General features: G+C 56.3%; 1 protein-coding gene across 6 annotated transcripts in view; it reads right to left on the bottom strand.

Annotated features, from left to right (window-relative positions):
• LOC119854624 (dedicator of cytokinesis protein 2-like) overlaps window positions 1-13,236 on the bottom strand; it is a 337,122-nt gene that overhangs the window by 24,889 nt on the left and 298,997 nt on the right. For all 6 annotated transcript variants that reach the window (XR_006280678.1, XR_006280679.1, XM_038399401.2 and 3 more), the window contains 3 exons: window positions 12,554-12,639; window positions 11,485-11,641; window positions 10,431-10,471 (listed from right to left, as the gene is read on the bottom strand). Coding sequence is in view for 4 of the 6 variants with exons in the window: in XM_038399401.2 (XP_038255329.1) it covers window positions 10,431-10,471; window positions 11,485-11,641; window positions 12,554-12,639 (284 nt within the window). In the remaining 2 variants the exon portion in view is untranslated. The remainder of the gene's footprint in view (window positions 1-10,430; window positions 10,472-11,484; window positions 11,642-12,553; window positions 12,640-13,236) is intronic.

The raw sequence follows: 13,236 nt of genomic DNA, 5'->3' as shown, positions 1-13,236 counted from the left end.
GGTTCAGATGGAGAATCGGACCCTTGTGCTGTGTTAGAAGGTCCGTGTGAAGCAGGAGAGTGATTGGAGCACATGCTGCCATCCGTGTTACAAAGGGATACCAGGTTTACTGGACAATAGGAACACAGTCTAAAACAGAGCTTGTGGGTACAACCAGGACACCTCAGTCAAGTCCTTCTGGGGGAACAGGGAGCTTAGACCCCAGCCTTGGGGTTCCCTGCGTTCCACCACCCAGCACCAACCTGAAACCAAACCTCCCCAGCAGGCTCTCTCCTCCAGCCTTTTTCCAGTTTCCCGGGCAGAGGTGTTACCTCCCTCTCCCCCTCCCCCTCCTGGCTCAGGTGACAGGCTCTCAGGTATCCCATCCCCAGTGAAACTCCCCTGCCACATTCCCAGGTCAACACTCCCCCCTCCCTGCTGCATCCCATCTCTCCCCCCTTCGAGACTGAACTGAGCGGGGTCACTCTGACCAGTGACCTGAGGAAGTTCAGGGTCCCCTCTCCGGGACAACATGTCCACTATCATGTTGGCACTTCCCTTCACATGGACCACGTCCATGTCATAGTACTGCAGGAGCAGGCTCCACCTCAGGAGCTTGGCGTTGGCTCCTTTCATCTGGTGCAGCAAAGTCAGGGGAGAGTGGTCGGTGTACACGGTGAAGTATCGCCCAAAGAGATATGGCTCTAGTTTCTTGAGGGCCCACACCATGGCCAGGCACTCCTTCTCGATGGCCACGTAGTATTGCTCCCGGGGTAGCAACTTCTTTCTCAGGTACATGATGGGGTGTCTCTCCCCCTTTTCATCCTCCTGCATTAACACCCCCCAGTCCCGTGTCTGAGGTGTCAGTGAACACCATAAAGGGCTTGTCAAAGTCTGGGTTTGCCAGAACTGGGCCACTGACCAGAGCCTCCTTCAGCGCCCGGAAAGCCTCCTGGCACTGCTCGGTCCAGACCACCTTGTCTGGCTTCCCCTTCTTGCATAGCTCAGTGATGGGGGTGACTATGGCGCTAAAGCAGGGCACAAACCTTTGATAGTATCCTGCCAACTCAATAAAGGCTTGGACCTGCTTTTTGGTGTGGGGAGCGGGCCAGTCTCTGATCACCTCCACCTTAGCTGGTTCCAGCTTTAGGCAGCCGCTCCCCACCCGATGGCCCAGGTAAGATACTTCAGCCATCCCCACCTTGCATTTCTCAGCTTTTATGGTCAGCCCAGCCTCCTGGAGTCGGTCCAGTACTTGTCTAACCTGGGACACATGGTCCTCCCAGGTCTGGCTAAAGACACAGATGTCATCAATATACGCCACAGCAAAACTCTCCATCCCCCTCAGTAGCTGATCCACCAGGCGCTGGAAGGTGGCCGGCTCTCCCTTGAGGCCGAAAGGCAGGGTCAGGAACTCAGAGCCCCAGAGGGGTGATAAAGGCCGATTTCAGCCGGGCATCTGCATCCAGCGGCACTTGCCAGTAGCCCTTTGTAAGGTCCATGGTGGTAAGATATCGAGCTCCTCCCAATTTGACTAGGAGCTCATCAGGCCTGGGCATGGCGTAGGCATCAGATACAGTGATGGCACTGAGCTTCAGATAGTCCACACAGAATCGGAACAACACATCCTTTTTGGGGACCAGCACCACCGGCAAGGCCCAAGGGCTGGCAGATGGCTGGATCACCCCCAAAGCCAGCATGTCCCTGACCTCTCTTTCCAGGTCCTGAGCCGTTTTCCCTGTGACTCGGAAGGGAGAGCATCTTATTGGCGGGTGCGATCCTGTCTGCAGCCGGTGGACAGTCAGATTAGTGCGTCCAGGCTGGTTGGAAAACAGCTGTCGGTACGGATGCAGCACCCCCCTGATCTCAGCTTGCTGGGCAGGGTTAGCTGATCCGAGAGGGGAATTGTTTCCAGAGGTGAACCAGCTCTGGACCCTGGGAATAGATCTACTAAAGGGTCATCTTCCTGCTCCTCCCAATGTCCACACACGGCCAACACCACATTCCCCCTGGCTTAATATGGCTTCATCATATTCACATGGTACACCCGGCAGTGGTGCTCCCGGTTCGACAGCTCCACCACATAGTTTACCTCATTTAGGTGCTTGACAACCTTGAAAGGGCCCTCCCAGGCGGCCTGTAGTTTGTTCTTTCTCACGGGGATGAGAACCATGACCTGATCCCCAGTGGCGTAGGCGCGGGCCCGCGCCGTGCGGTCATACCAGAGCTTCTGCTTCTTCTGGGCTCTGGCCAGATTCTCCCTGGCCAGGCCCATGAGCTCAGCAGTCTCTCTCGGGAGATCAGGACATACTCCACCATTGACTCTCCATCGGGAGTGGCCTTCCCCTCCCATTCATCTCTCATCAGGTCCAGGGGGCCCCTTACCCTCCTTCCATATAACAGTTCGAAAGATGAAAATCCGGTAGAGTCCTGGGGTACCTCCCTGTATGCGAACAGCAGGTGAGGTAAGTATTTGTCCCAATCCTGCGGGTGCTGGTTCATAAAGGTTTTCAGCATCATCTTTAGCATTCCATTCAACCTCTCCACCAGCCCATTGGACTGGGGGTGATACGCTGAGGCCCAGGTGTGCCGGACCCCACATTTCTCCCACAAGCACCAGAGCAGGGCCGACATGAAGTTGGATCCTTGGTCTGTCAAGACTTCCTTGGGGAACCCCACTCGGCTGAAAATGGTCAGCAGCGCATCTGCCACAGTGTCTGCTTCAGTGGAAGCTAAGGGCACTGCCTTGGGGTAGCGGGTGGCAAAATCTACCACCACCAGAATGTATTTTTTCCCCGACTGGGTCGTCTTGCTGAGAGGTCCCACTATGTCCATGGCCACCTTCTGGAAAGGCTCCTCTATGATGGGCAAAGGTCTCAAAGCTGCTTTCCCCTTGTCCCGGGCTTTCCCCACCCTCTGACAGGGGTCACAGGATCGGCAATACTGCTGGACAGTGGTAAAGACCCCAGGCCAGTGAAAGTTCTGCAGCAGCCTCTGCCGGGTGTGCCAGATTCCCTGGTGCCCTGAGAGCGGGATGTCATGGGCCAGGTACAGGAGCTTGCGGCGATACTTCTGGGGTACCACCAGCTGCCTCCTGACCCCACAGGACTCCACTTCCCTTGGGGGAGCCCATTCTCAGTACAGGAACCCCTCCTCCCACAGGAACCTCTCCTGGCAACCTCTCCTCATGGTCCGTACCACATTGAGGTCGGCCAGGTCCCTGAGCTTCCCCAAGGAGGGATTTTTCTGCAACTCGGCCTGGAACTCAGCGGCTGGGGAAGGGATGGGGCCCGGTTCCCTCTCATTGGCCGGGTCTGAGGCTACAGCCTCTCTGAGCTGTGCCCCTCGGCGCTCCATCCCCTCCCCACCAGGGTAGGATCCTGCGCCTCCGGTGTGGTGTCCTCCCCAAGGTCGGGGCGCAGTGCCCCTCACCAGCTCTGGCTATGGGTCACAACCAGGGCCGTCTGGGGTTGCTTGGCCAGTCCTCTAGGTCCCCCCCATCAAAACCTCAGTGGGCAAATGGTGGTGCACCCTCACATCTTTGGGCCCCTCCTTGGCCCCCCATTTCAGGTGTACCCTTGCCATGGGCACCTTGAATGGGGTCCCGCCCACCTTCATCAGGGTCAGGTAGGTGTTGGGCACCACCCGCTCTAGGGCCATCACCTTAGGCCGGGCCAGCATCACCTCCGTGCCCGTATCCCAGTATCCACTGACCTTCCTCCCATCCACCTCCAGGGGAACATGGCACTCTCTCCAGAGGGACAGCCCTGCGCCCACCCTGTAAACCGAGCACCCTGAGTCCAGAGCATCCAGCCTCTGGCGGAGCTGGCCTGGGGTACTCTTCCCTTCTGAGCAGGTGGTAAGCTGGCAGCCCCCATTGCCTGGGCCGTCTGCCCCTCGTCCTGCTGGGTCCCTACCCAGTTAACCCTGGGTAGGTTGGGTCTGCTCAGTCTGTCCCTGAGCCTGGGGCACTGGGTCCGTACGTGGCCTCTCTGGCCACATTGATAGCAGCTCAGGTCATGCTGGTCCCCTCGAGCGGGTCGGATGGTCCTGACGCCAGGCGTTCCCCTTGGGAGGGGGTTCTCCATATTTTCCTGCTGGGAGGTCCCATGGTGACTCTCTCTCTGCATCGTGGGGGGCCTGTTCTTTTGGGACTCCTCCCTGCTAGCCCCGACCGACTGTTCACAAACTCATCGGCCAGCTGCCCTGCGTGCTGTGGGTTCTCCAGCTTTTTGTCCACCAACCATAGCCTCAAGTCGGAAGGGCACTGTTCATACAGTTGCTCCAGTACAATTAGGTCAAGCAGATCCTCTTTAGCATGGGCCCCAGCTGTCCACTTGCGGGCATATCCCTGCATTTGGTTGACCAGTTGTAGGTATGTGACCTCAGGCATTTTACGCTGACTCCGGAACCTTTTCCGGTACATCTCGGGGGTCAGCCCAAATTCACGGAGCAGGGCCTTTTTGAACAGTTCATAATCCCCTGCCTCCACCCCTTTCATTCGGCTGTACACCTCCACAGCTTTGGGGTCCAGTAAGGGGGTGAGAAACTGGAGCCTGTCTGCAGGGTTAACCCTGTGCATCTCGCAGACATTCTCAAAGGCTGTCAGGAAGCTATCTATGTCCTCCCCCTCCTTATGCTGGACCAGGAAGCACTTATCAAAGCTCCTTGCAGTCTTGGGTCCCCCCTCACTCACCACAGCCAGGGCCCCACTGCTCCTCAGCCTGGCCAGCTCCAGTTCATGCTGTCTCTGCTTCTCTTCATGCTGCCTCTGTTTCTCCTTCTCCTGCTCATGCTGATGTTGCTTCTCCTCATGCTGACGCTGCTTTTCATGATCATCCAGCTCCCTCATTTTCATCTCCCTCTCCCATTCCAGCCGCCTCCACTCCAGGAATGGGGAGTTTCGCTGGGAGGATCCCCTGCTGGCTGCTGGGGCAGGGTGTCCTCGGTATTCCCTGGGCTTCCCCCAACCCCTCCCACAGGCATAGGTAGGCAGGGTCTCGTGCTGTCCTCGGCAGCAGTCTGACCCCTCCCAGCCCGGTCAGGCCCCAGGGCCCACGCTGCATCCACGGGTGGCTTCCCTCAGGAACAGGGCTCGGGTCATCCAAGCCATCCCTCTCCTCCAACTGGGCAATCAGCTGTTCCTTGGTGGACCTCCCAATCCGCAGCCCCCTCTGCCTGCACAGCTCCACCAGGTCACTCTTAAGGCGTTTAGCAAACATCTCCCTGCTGGCCACTCGCAGGCCTGGGCACCTTTCCATGGTTTCCAGGAAGAACCCCTCGGGTGCCAGTCCTTCTTGAGGTCACCATCTCTTTGCCAGGGTCGAGCTGCAGACTCCTCTGCCCCTAGGACCGCTCGCTGCAATCCCCTGGGGGACCCTGTTACAGCAAAAGTCCTTCTCTCTGGTCACACACTCCCAGGGGTTAATCGCCCCCTGAAACCATCTCTCTCTGAATCTTCAGCACGCCTGGTCCCCATCAATCCCCCTTCGTTTTACTGTTCCCCAGTCACTTACTGCAGGAAGTGCCGTTCACAGGGTGCAGTAGATCCCACCTCTACCACCAGTTGTCACGGAGTGTGGGGGGAGTCCGGGGCCTGCACCCCTCTTTCTGGGATTCACTGTGACTCTCAGCCAGCCAGTAAAATGGAAGGTTTATTGGACAATAGGAACACAGTCTAAAACAGAGCTTGTGGGTACAACCAGGACCCCTCAGTCAAGTCCTTCTGGGGGGAAGGAAGCTTAGACCCCAGCCTTGGGGTTCCCTGCGTTCCACCACCCAGCATCGAACTGAAACCAACCCCCCCACCACCACCACTAGGCTCTCTCCTCCAGCCTTTTTCCAGTTTCCCGGGCAGAGGTGTTACCTCCCCCTCCTGGCTCAGGTTATAGGCTCTCAGGTATCCCATCCCCAGTGAAACTCCCCTGCCACATTCCCAGGTCAACACTCCCCCATCCCTGCTGTGTCACACCCCATTGTTGGAGTACGTTCTCTAATATCACCTTGTTCATCTCCCATTCATGATCATGGGGAAATTGTCTGCTGTGGTGTTCTGGGGTCCAGGCAGGTAAGAGGCAGAGATGTTGATATTGTGATGGATGCACCAGTTCCATAATTTCATGGCTTCGGTCCCTAGTGAGTGTGATCGGGCCCCTCCCTGCCTATGCAGAACATGCATGCAATATTGTTGGTCATTACTCTTATGTTTTGGTTCCTTAGTAGCAGTAGGAAATATAGACAAGCATTGCAAACTGCACGGAGCTCCAACAGATTTATGTGTAGCTATGTTTTGTTGGGGGACCACTGTCCCTGAATTGTGTGTTGTTACATGTGTGCTCCCCATCCTATGAGAGGCATCTGTTGTGAGCATTTGGGATGGTGGCTCCTGTGTGAACAGAACTCCTGACCACACGTTGTTGGGTTGTGTCCACCATTCTAGGGATTCCTTGACTTTGTGTGACATTGTGAAACGTCTGTTTAGGCCATGTTTGTGGGGCCTGTAGATGGTTCATAGCCATCCCTGAAGGCATTACATATGTAATTGTGCATATTTCACCATGAATGTGGATGCTGCCATGTGACCTAGAAGTTGGAGGCAGATGTGGGCTGATATATATGGGCTGCTCGTTACTACAGATATGAGATTGGATATTGTGTTGAATCTATGGAGGCTTTTGCTTTCATTGAGTCGAGGTAAGCACTGATAAATTCTAGTTGTTGGACGGGGTCTAGGATTGACTTGTTCTTGTTTATTTGTAGGCCTAGACTCTGGAAGAAGTCTATTGTCTGTCTGGTAATCTGGATGGTGTCTATTCGAGTGTGCGATTTTAGAAGGCAGTCGTCCAGGTAAGGGAATATTATTATCCCTTGTGTTCTTAGGTGTGCTGCTGCCACCACGAGAATTTTGGAAAAGATTTGAGGTGCCATTGATAGATCAAAGGGTCAGACTTTGTATTGGTAGTGGTTCATGTCTAGGATAAATCTGTGAGCGGGGTGTATTGTAATACGAAAATAAGCATCTTCCAGGTCAAGGGCTGAAAACCAGTCCCCCTGTTCAGTGCTGGTGTTATTTTTGCTAATGTGACCATCTTGAACTTTTGTTTTCTCACAAACTTGTTCAGTTGTCTGAGATCCAGGATAAGTCACCATCTCCCATTTTTCTTCTATGTTACAAAAAAGAGTGGGAATAGAAACCCTTCCCCTGTGCTGAGTGGGAACTACTGCCACTGCACTTAGTTGTAGATAGTGATCTATCTCTTGTCATAGTAGGTGCTCATGAGAGGGGTCCCTGAAGAGGGATTATGGAGTGGGTGGGATGGGGGGTGGGTGGGGGCATATAGAAACTAAGAGGATGGCGTAGCCCATGTGGGTGACTTCTAGGGCCCATTTGTCCGTGGTGATGGAAGACCATCTCAGTTAGAAGGGGAGTAGACGGTCTCCAAACAGGTGGATGGATGATGTCAGCATTGTAGCATGGGAGTGGTCCTTCAGACCCTCAACCAAGGCTTCAAATTTTCTGTTTGGATGGAGTTTGGGGCGCTGCATCTTTGGAGTCTTTGTCTCTGTCTTTGTTGTTCCATATGATCACTGATGTTGTTGTGGGTATGGTGAGGATCTGTTCCTCTGGTACGCCTGATAGCTATTCTGTCCCCTTTTTGTGGCAGGTATGTAAATGTCTAGGGATCAAAGAGTCGCCTGTGAATCTTTCATGATGTGCAGCACTTGATTGGCTGCAAAGAGCTTTTCACCATCAAATGGGAGGGCTTTGTCTGTAGCTTGTATTTCTTGGGTAACCCTGAAGAGTTCAACCATGAAGCCCATTGCATGACCACAGCAATAACAGTAGATCTAGTAGCTGTGTCTGCTACATCTAGGGATGCCTGCAGGGCTGTCCTCGCTACCCTTCCAAGACCAGTGATTTAAATTGGTCTCTTTTTTCCTCAGGTATATCATTAATAAAGTCCAAAAATTTTGCACAGTTTCTGTGCTTATACCTGGCTAGTAGTGCCACATAGTTTGCCACCTAAATTGGAGGGTGGAGGAAGAATATATTTTGCAGCCAAATAAGTCCAACCTCTTACTGCCCTTATCAGTGGGTGCTGACCTATAGTGTTGTTGTTTCCCTCTCTGGCTGGCTGCCTCCACAACCAGTGAGTTGGGTGCTGGATGGGTGAATAAAAATTCAGTTCCCTTTGAGGGGATGTAGTACTTTTTGTGAGCCCTCTTGCAGGTAGGGGGTATGGTGGATGGAGTTTGCTGTACTGTTTAGGAGATTCCATTAGCGCCCCATTGATTGGCAGCGCTATCTTGGATGGTGAAGATGTCTGCAAAATGTCCAGTAATAGATGTTGGGCTTCCGGTACTTCTTCGAGAGGAATTTTTAGTTCATCATCCACCCTTTTGAACAAATCCTGAAAGTGGTTGCTGTCATTGGCGGTGGTTGGGGATGAGGGTATTATTGCCTCATCTGGAGAGGAGGATGTGTTATTAACGTTTGGCAAAGTGTCAGGTGCAAGACACTCTTCCTGTTCTTCTATGGGATCCTCCCTTGGATCAGTTGTTAAAGTCTCCGACGGTGAAGGTGGAAATCTAATGTCTTCCCTATGTGGGCTGGGGGGTCTGCTGTAGTGTCTTCTGTAAGATCCCCATGGGTCCCAATATGGCCAGTTCATGGGGAAAGGCATGGGTGGTCCCATCCATGGATGCTAATACCATGGTGGTATTTCGTGCCCCTATGTGCACCTTGATCGCAGTGGTCCAGCTGTCATAGGCGTTCTGTTCAGGGAGGAATAGTGAGGTGAGAACATCCCTTTTTCCTTGTTGTCCTCTTCACTTGAGATTGGAGGGGCTATCAGAGATAACGGTTGCTCCTGTACCACGCGCACAGAGGAGCCCTCGATGTCCAGAAGTTGGGACTCCAGTATCAAGGAGACAAATAGATCTTTCTGGTGCAGAAAATGGTGTGGTGCCAGGAGCTTCAGTGCCAATGAGGTCGGTGCCGATTGTGTTGATGATGTAGCAGTTGGTGCCGATGCTGTTGTGGTCTTTGTCGGTGCCATTGTAATAGTAACAGTGGGAGGTGGCACAGTTGGCAGAATGGCTGTCGGTGCTGTCTCCTTCAGCGTCATCAATGGTGCCTTGATGGAGGACATAGGCTTAGAGCTCCTTGACTCTGCACCGGAGTGCTGTGTTCCGGCAGAGGCCACTGCACAGGTGGTGCTGGAGGTTCCCGGAGTTTTAAGTGCTGATCAGCTGTGTGGTCGACACCAAGGAGAGCAATCTGGTGGGAGACCATTTCCTTTTGTTCTGCTCTCTGTGAGGTAATGAGGATGCTTGTTCTCTTGCCGTTTTTTTTTTTTTTTTTTTTGAGGAATGGGTCTCAGGAGACCTTGCCATTAAAAGGTTTGATGATCTCTGCTGGGAAGGAGTTTCCTGCCCCCGATCAGAGGTGTTCCATAGTGATTTCTCCATCAAGATGAGTTTTAGCCTCAGGCCTCTATCTCTATGAGCCCAGGCTTTGAGTTATTACAATGGGCACATTTCTGGGGTATGTGCACCTCCCCCAAGCAACGGACACATTGAGTGTGTCCACGGGATACCGGCATCACTTCTCTGCATGTTGTGCAGCGTTTGAAAGCTGGTGAACCCAGCATTTTTGTCAGTTCACAATCTCTATCCTAACTGTCCGAAGGGAGAAAAGAATTAAACTATTCTTTTTTTTTTTTAGGAAGAAAAGGAGTAAGTAATTTCCTAAAAATTGAAACTTATTCTTCCTATCCTATTTTAAACTACCTAAGAGAGTACTAGCTAGGTGTAATGGGACGGCTAAAGGCTCCGTCCCAGGCCGGGGAGGGTTGAGAAGGAAATGAGGGGTCCGGGTTGCACGCGCTAGATGACACAAGCATAGATGAGGCTAACGGCACCATGAGGCAAACACTGTGCATGCGCGACCTGCACATACAATGCTACTAAAACTCTCTGAGCAAAGGCGCACGGATGCACCATCACCACAGAGACATCACTCAAGGAAGAAGCAGTGCCTGGGCCCTACACAGCCAGACACAGAGAGCTAGACCTAGTCCATGAACCTCGGGGAGCCTGCCTGGCTCGGGGAGCCTGTCCTGTCCCTTCCTGGCACCATCCTCAGGGCGGGTATTAGCTTCCAGCCAGTGGCCCCTGTGCAAATCCACCCACAGCAACTTTGTTCCAGGGCATGATGCACTCAGGGGACTGCAGGACAGGTACTGAGAAGAACCATCTTATTCTGCTTGTGAGTGAAGCCCATTGGAGTGGAGGCCACAGGACGCTGTGCTGGAGATGGGATGGGCCCTGCCTGGGCATATAGGGATGGAACCCTGGGGCACGACTCTCACAAACCCCTGGGGCACACGGCTCTCACGGACCCCCGGGGCACACGGCTCTCACGGACCCCCGGGGCACACGGCTCTCACCTGATGTACATGGCCCGGCGGTCAATCTCCTTGTAGAAGTTCTGGGGAAGGAAGAGCAGAAGGAGGAAGGTGACTGGTGGAGGAGGTACTAAAGAGCTCTGGGCTAGATCCACAGAGGGACATCGGTGCTTGTGTGTAGGCACCTGCTACCTCGTGGGATCTGCAGCCCAGAAGAGGGTGCCCAGCTCCCCACACAATGGATGGGGAGAGCCAGACCCCTGAGAGTGGGTCCCACAGGAGCCAGTGATAGGTGGGGACCTGCCAGAACTAGCCAATGGGAGATGCTGAACAGAAGGGTGGGGTCTCAGTCCTGCCCTTCCAAGGGCTGTAGGTGCCATCCTCCCCAACCTGGCACTCACAGCACTCACCCCTGGCTGCAAAGTGGCGCCTAGGCCAGGCCAGTTGGTCCAGCACTCCCCCAGCTTTGGAAGCCCCAGGTTCAATTCCCCCTCTGCCAGATGTAGAGCAGGGATTTGAACATGGGTCACACCTACCCATGGGGCTGTGGGGTGTCTGGGCAGGGTTCCCAGCCTCTCCTGCTGAAGCCACTGCACCGTGTAAATGTCCCTGCTACTGGCCAGGTCAGGGGCCAGTTCTCAGGGCTCTGGTACAGCAGGGGATGCCTGGGGGAGCAAGGGAGGGGCCTTAGCAGACTTGTGTGGTAGGGGGCTGCAATAGCCTTGAGGCCCGAAAGGGAAAGGGAAGTCCATCCCCACATGTGCTCCAAGGAAGGGGGGCTCGTGCCTGAGAGACAGAACGTGTCTCTGCCTTCCCCAGATGGGCCATGTCCGGTCCCCCCTCAGGTCTGAGGGCAGCAGTGGAGAAGCTTCCCTTGTCACTGTGCGTCCCGTCTGGCCCCACAGCCTCATGCACCATAGGGCATGGCAGGCCCATCACGCTGTCTGGGGTGCAGGAGCTGCCCGGGCAGACGCTGGGCTGGGGGGGCGCGAGCTGCCCGGGCAGACGCTGGGCTGGGGGGGGCGCGAGCTGCCCGGGCAGACGCTGGGCTGGGGGGGCGCGAGCTGCCCGGTGGGGCGCACGGCCAGGGACCCACCAGCAGGTTGACGGTGCAACTCATGCTGTAGGTCTTGTTCTCGTCGTTCATGACAGTGCGATAGTCCAGCAGCCGCTCCAGGAGGCCCGTGACCAGGGCCACGAAGTTCTCACTGGGCTTCGCCAGCTCAGGGTGATTCCTGCAGCAGCTGAGGAGGCTGGGGGAGAAAAGAAGGATTCACAACCCTGTTCCCCTCTGCCCTGGCCTGGAGCCCGGTGCAGGCCGGGCCAGTCCACACAGCAACAGAAAGGGGATATCTTGCTCATGGCAAATGACAGCTCCTCCAGCCCCGGCCTCTCCCAGCAGGGGGCGCTGTGGGGCAGGAGCTGGGTGTGGGGGGAGCTCTCGGCTCCTCCAGCCCCGGCCTCTCCCAGCGGGGGGCGCTGTGGGGCAGGAGCTGGGTGTGGGGGGAGCTCTCGGCTCCTCCAGCCCCGGCCTCTCCCAGCGGGGGGCGCTGTGGGGCAGGAGCTGGGTGTGGGGGGAGCTCTCGGCTCCTCCAGCCCCGGCCTCTCCCAGCGGGGGGCGCTGTGGGGCAGGAGCTGGGTGTGGGGGGAGCTCTCGGCTCCTCCAGCCCTGGCCTCTCCCAGCGGGGGGTGCTGTGGGGCAGGAGCTGGGTGTGGGGGGAGCTCTCGGCTCCTCCAGCCCCGGCCTCTCCCAGCAGGGGGCGCTGTGGGGCAGGAGCTGGGTGTGGGGGGAGCTCTCGGCTCCTCCAGCCCCGGCCTCTCCCAGCAGGGGGCGCTGTGGGGCAGGAGCTGGGTGTGGGGGGAGCTCTCGGCTCCTCCAGCCCTGGCCTCTCCCAGCGGGGGGTGCTGTGGGGCAGGAGCGCTGACTGTGCGGGGCTCCAGTTTGTGAGCGGGGCAAGGGGAGAGGGACGGAGCTCCCGGGGCGCCTGTGGGGCAGAGTTGGCAGTGACAGACTCGTCCTTGGTCCCAGCACTCCGGCTGGCAGCTGCTGTGGTACTTCCAGGACAGAGCAGCAGGGGCACGTGCGGAGGGAGCGCACGGCTGTAGGAGGGACCAGACAGGGGCAGGTTTGAGGGGGGCAGGGGCCAGGCTGTGCGGAGACTCACATGCTCTGGAACAGCTGCTTGTACTGCTCGTCCCCACGGCCTCCCTCCACTTCGCTGTCCAGCTTGTGCAGGATCTCGTCCTCGAACTGCGGAGAGGGGCAGCGTGAGGTGGGCTGGGGCACTGCCGAGCTCTGGGCGCCCCAGGGTGCTGCAGCAGCAGAGATGCTGGCAATGAAGAAGCCCCTGCCTGGGGCCTGGTTCAATCCTGATCTCGGCCAGGGTTAGACTAGACCCTTGCGGTGCCTCCCGGCCTGTGGGTCTAGAGCCCTTTCCCAGGGCTCCTGCCCGTCTGCTTCTCAGCTTCCCCAGCCACGTCCCATGATAGACTTGGGGGGCACAGGGCCACTGCCCTAGGGAGCTCCCTACTCGGCCCCTCAGCCACCGCCACACCACAGGCTGCCCCAGGCGGCTGGGCCAGGAGACTCTGGGCAGGGCCTGTGGCGATAACTGGGCTGACAGATTTCCCCACATTGTGAGCTCAGCTGTGAGAGGCAGGTGGGAACGCAGGAGCATGGACTAGCTGAGCTCTTGAGTCCCTCCAGGCCATGGTTCTCTGACAGATGTGGCTACAAGTAGAACAAGTGCTGGTGGGAAAAGGGGCGGCCCAGGCCGAATGAATCCCGAGGAAAAGGCCTGATCTAACCCCAGGGCTCCGGAGAACAAGTGTGGGAATCAGTGACCCC

This window comes from Dermochelys coriacea, chromosome 4 (assembly GCF_009764565.3).
Source record: "Dermochelys coriacea isolate rDerCor1 chromosome 4, rDerCor1.pri.v4, whole genome shotgun sequence".
In the NCBI taxonomy this organism is placed as follows: Eukaryota; Metazoa; Chordata; order Testudines; family Dermochelyidae; genus Dermochelys; species Dermochelys coriacea.
This window is presented reverse-complemented; position numbering and strand designations above follow the sequence as displayed.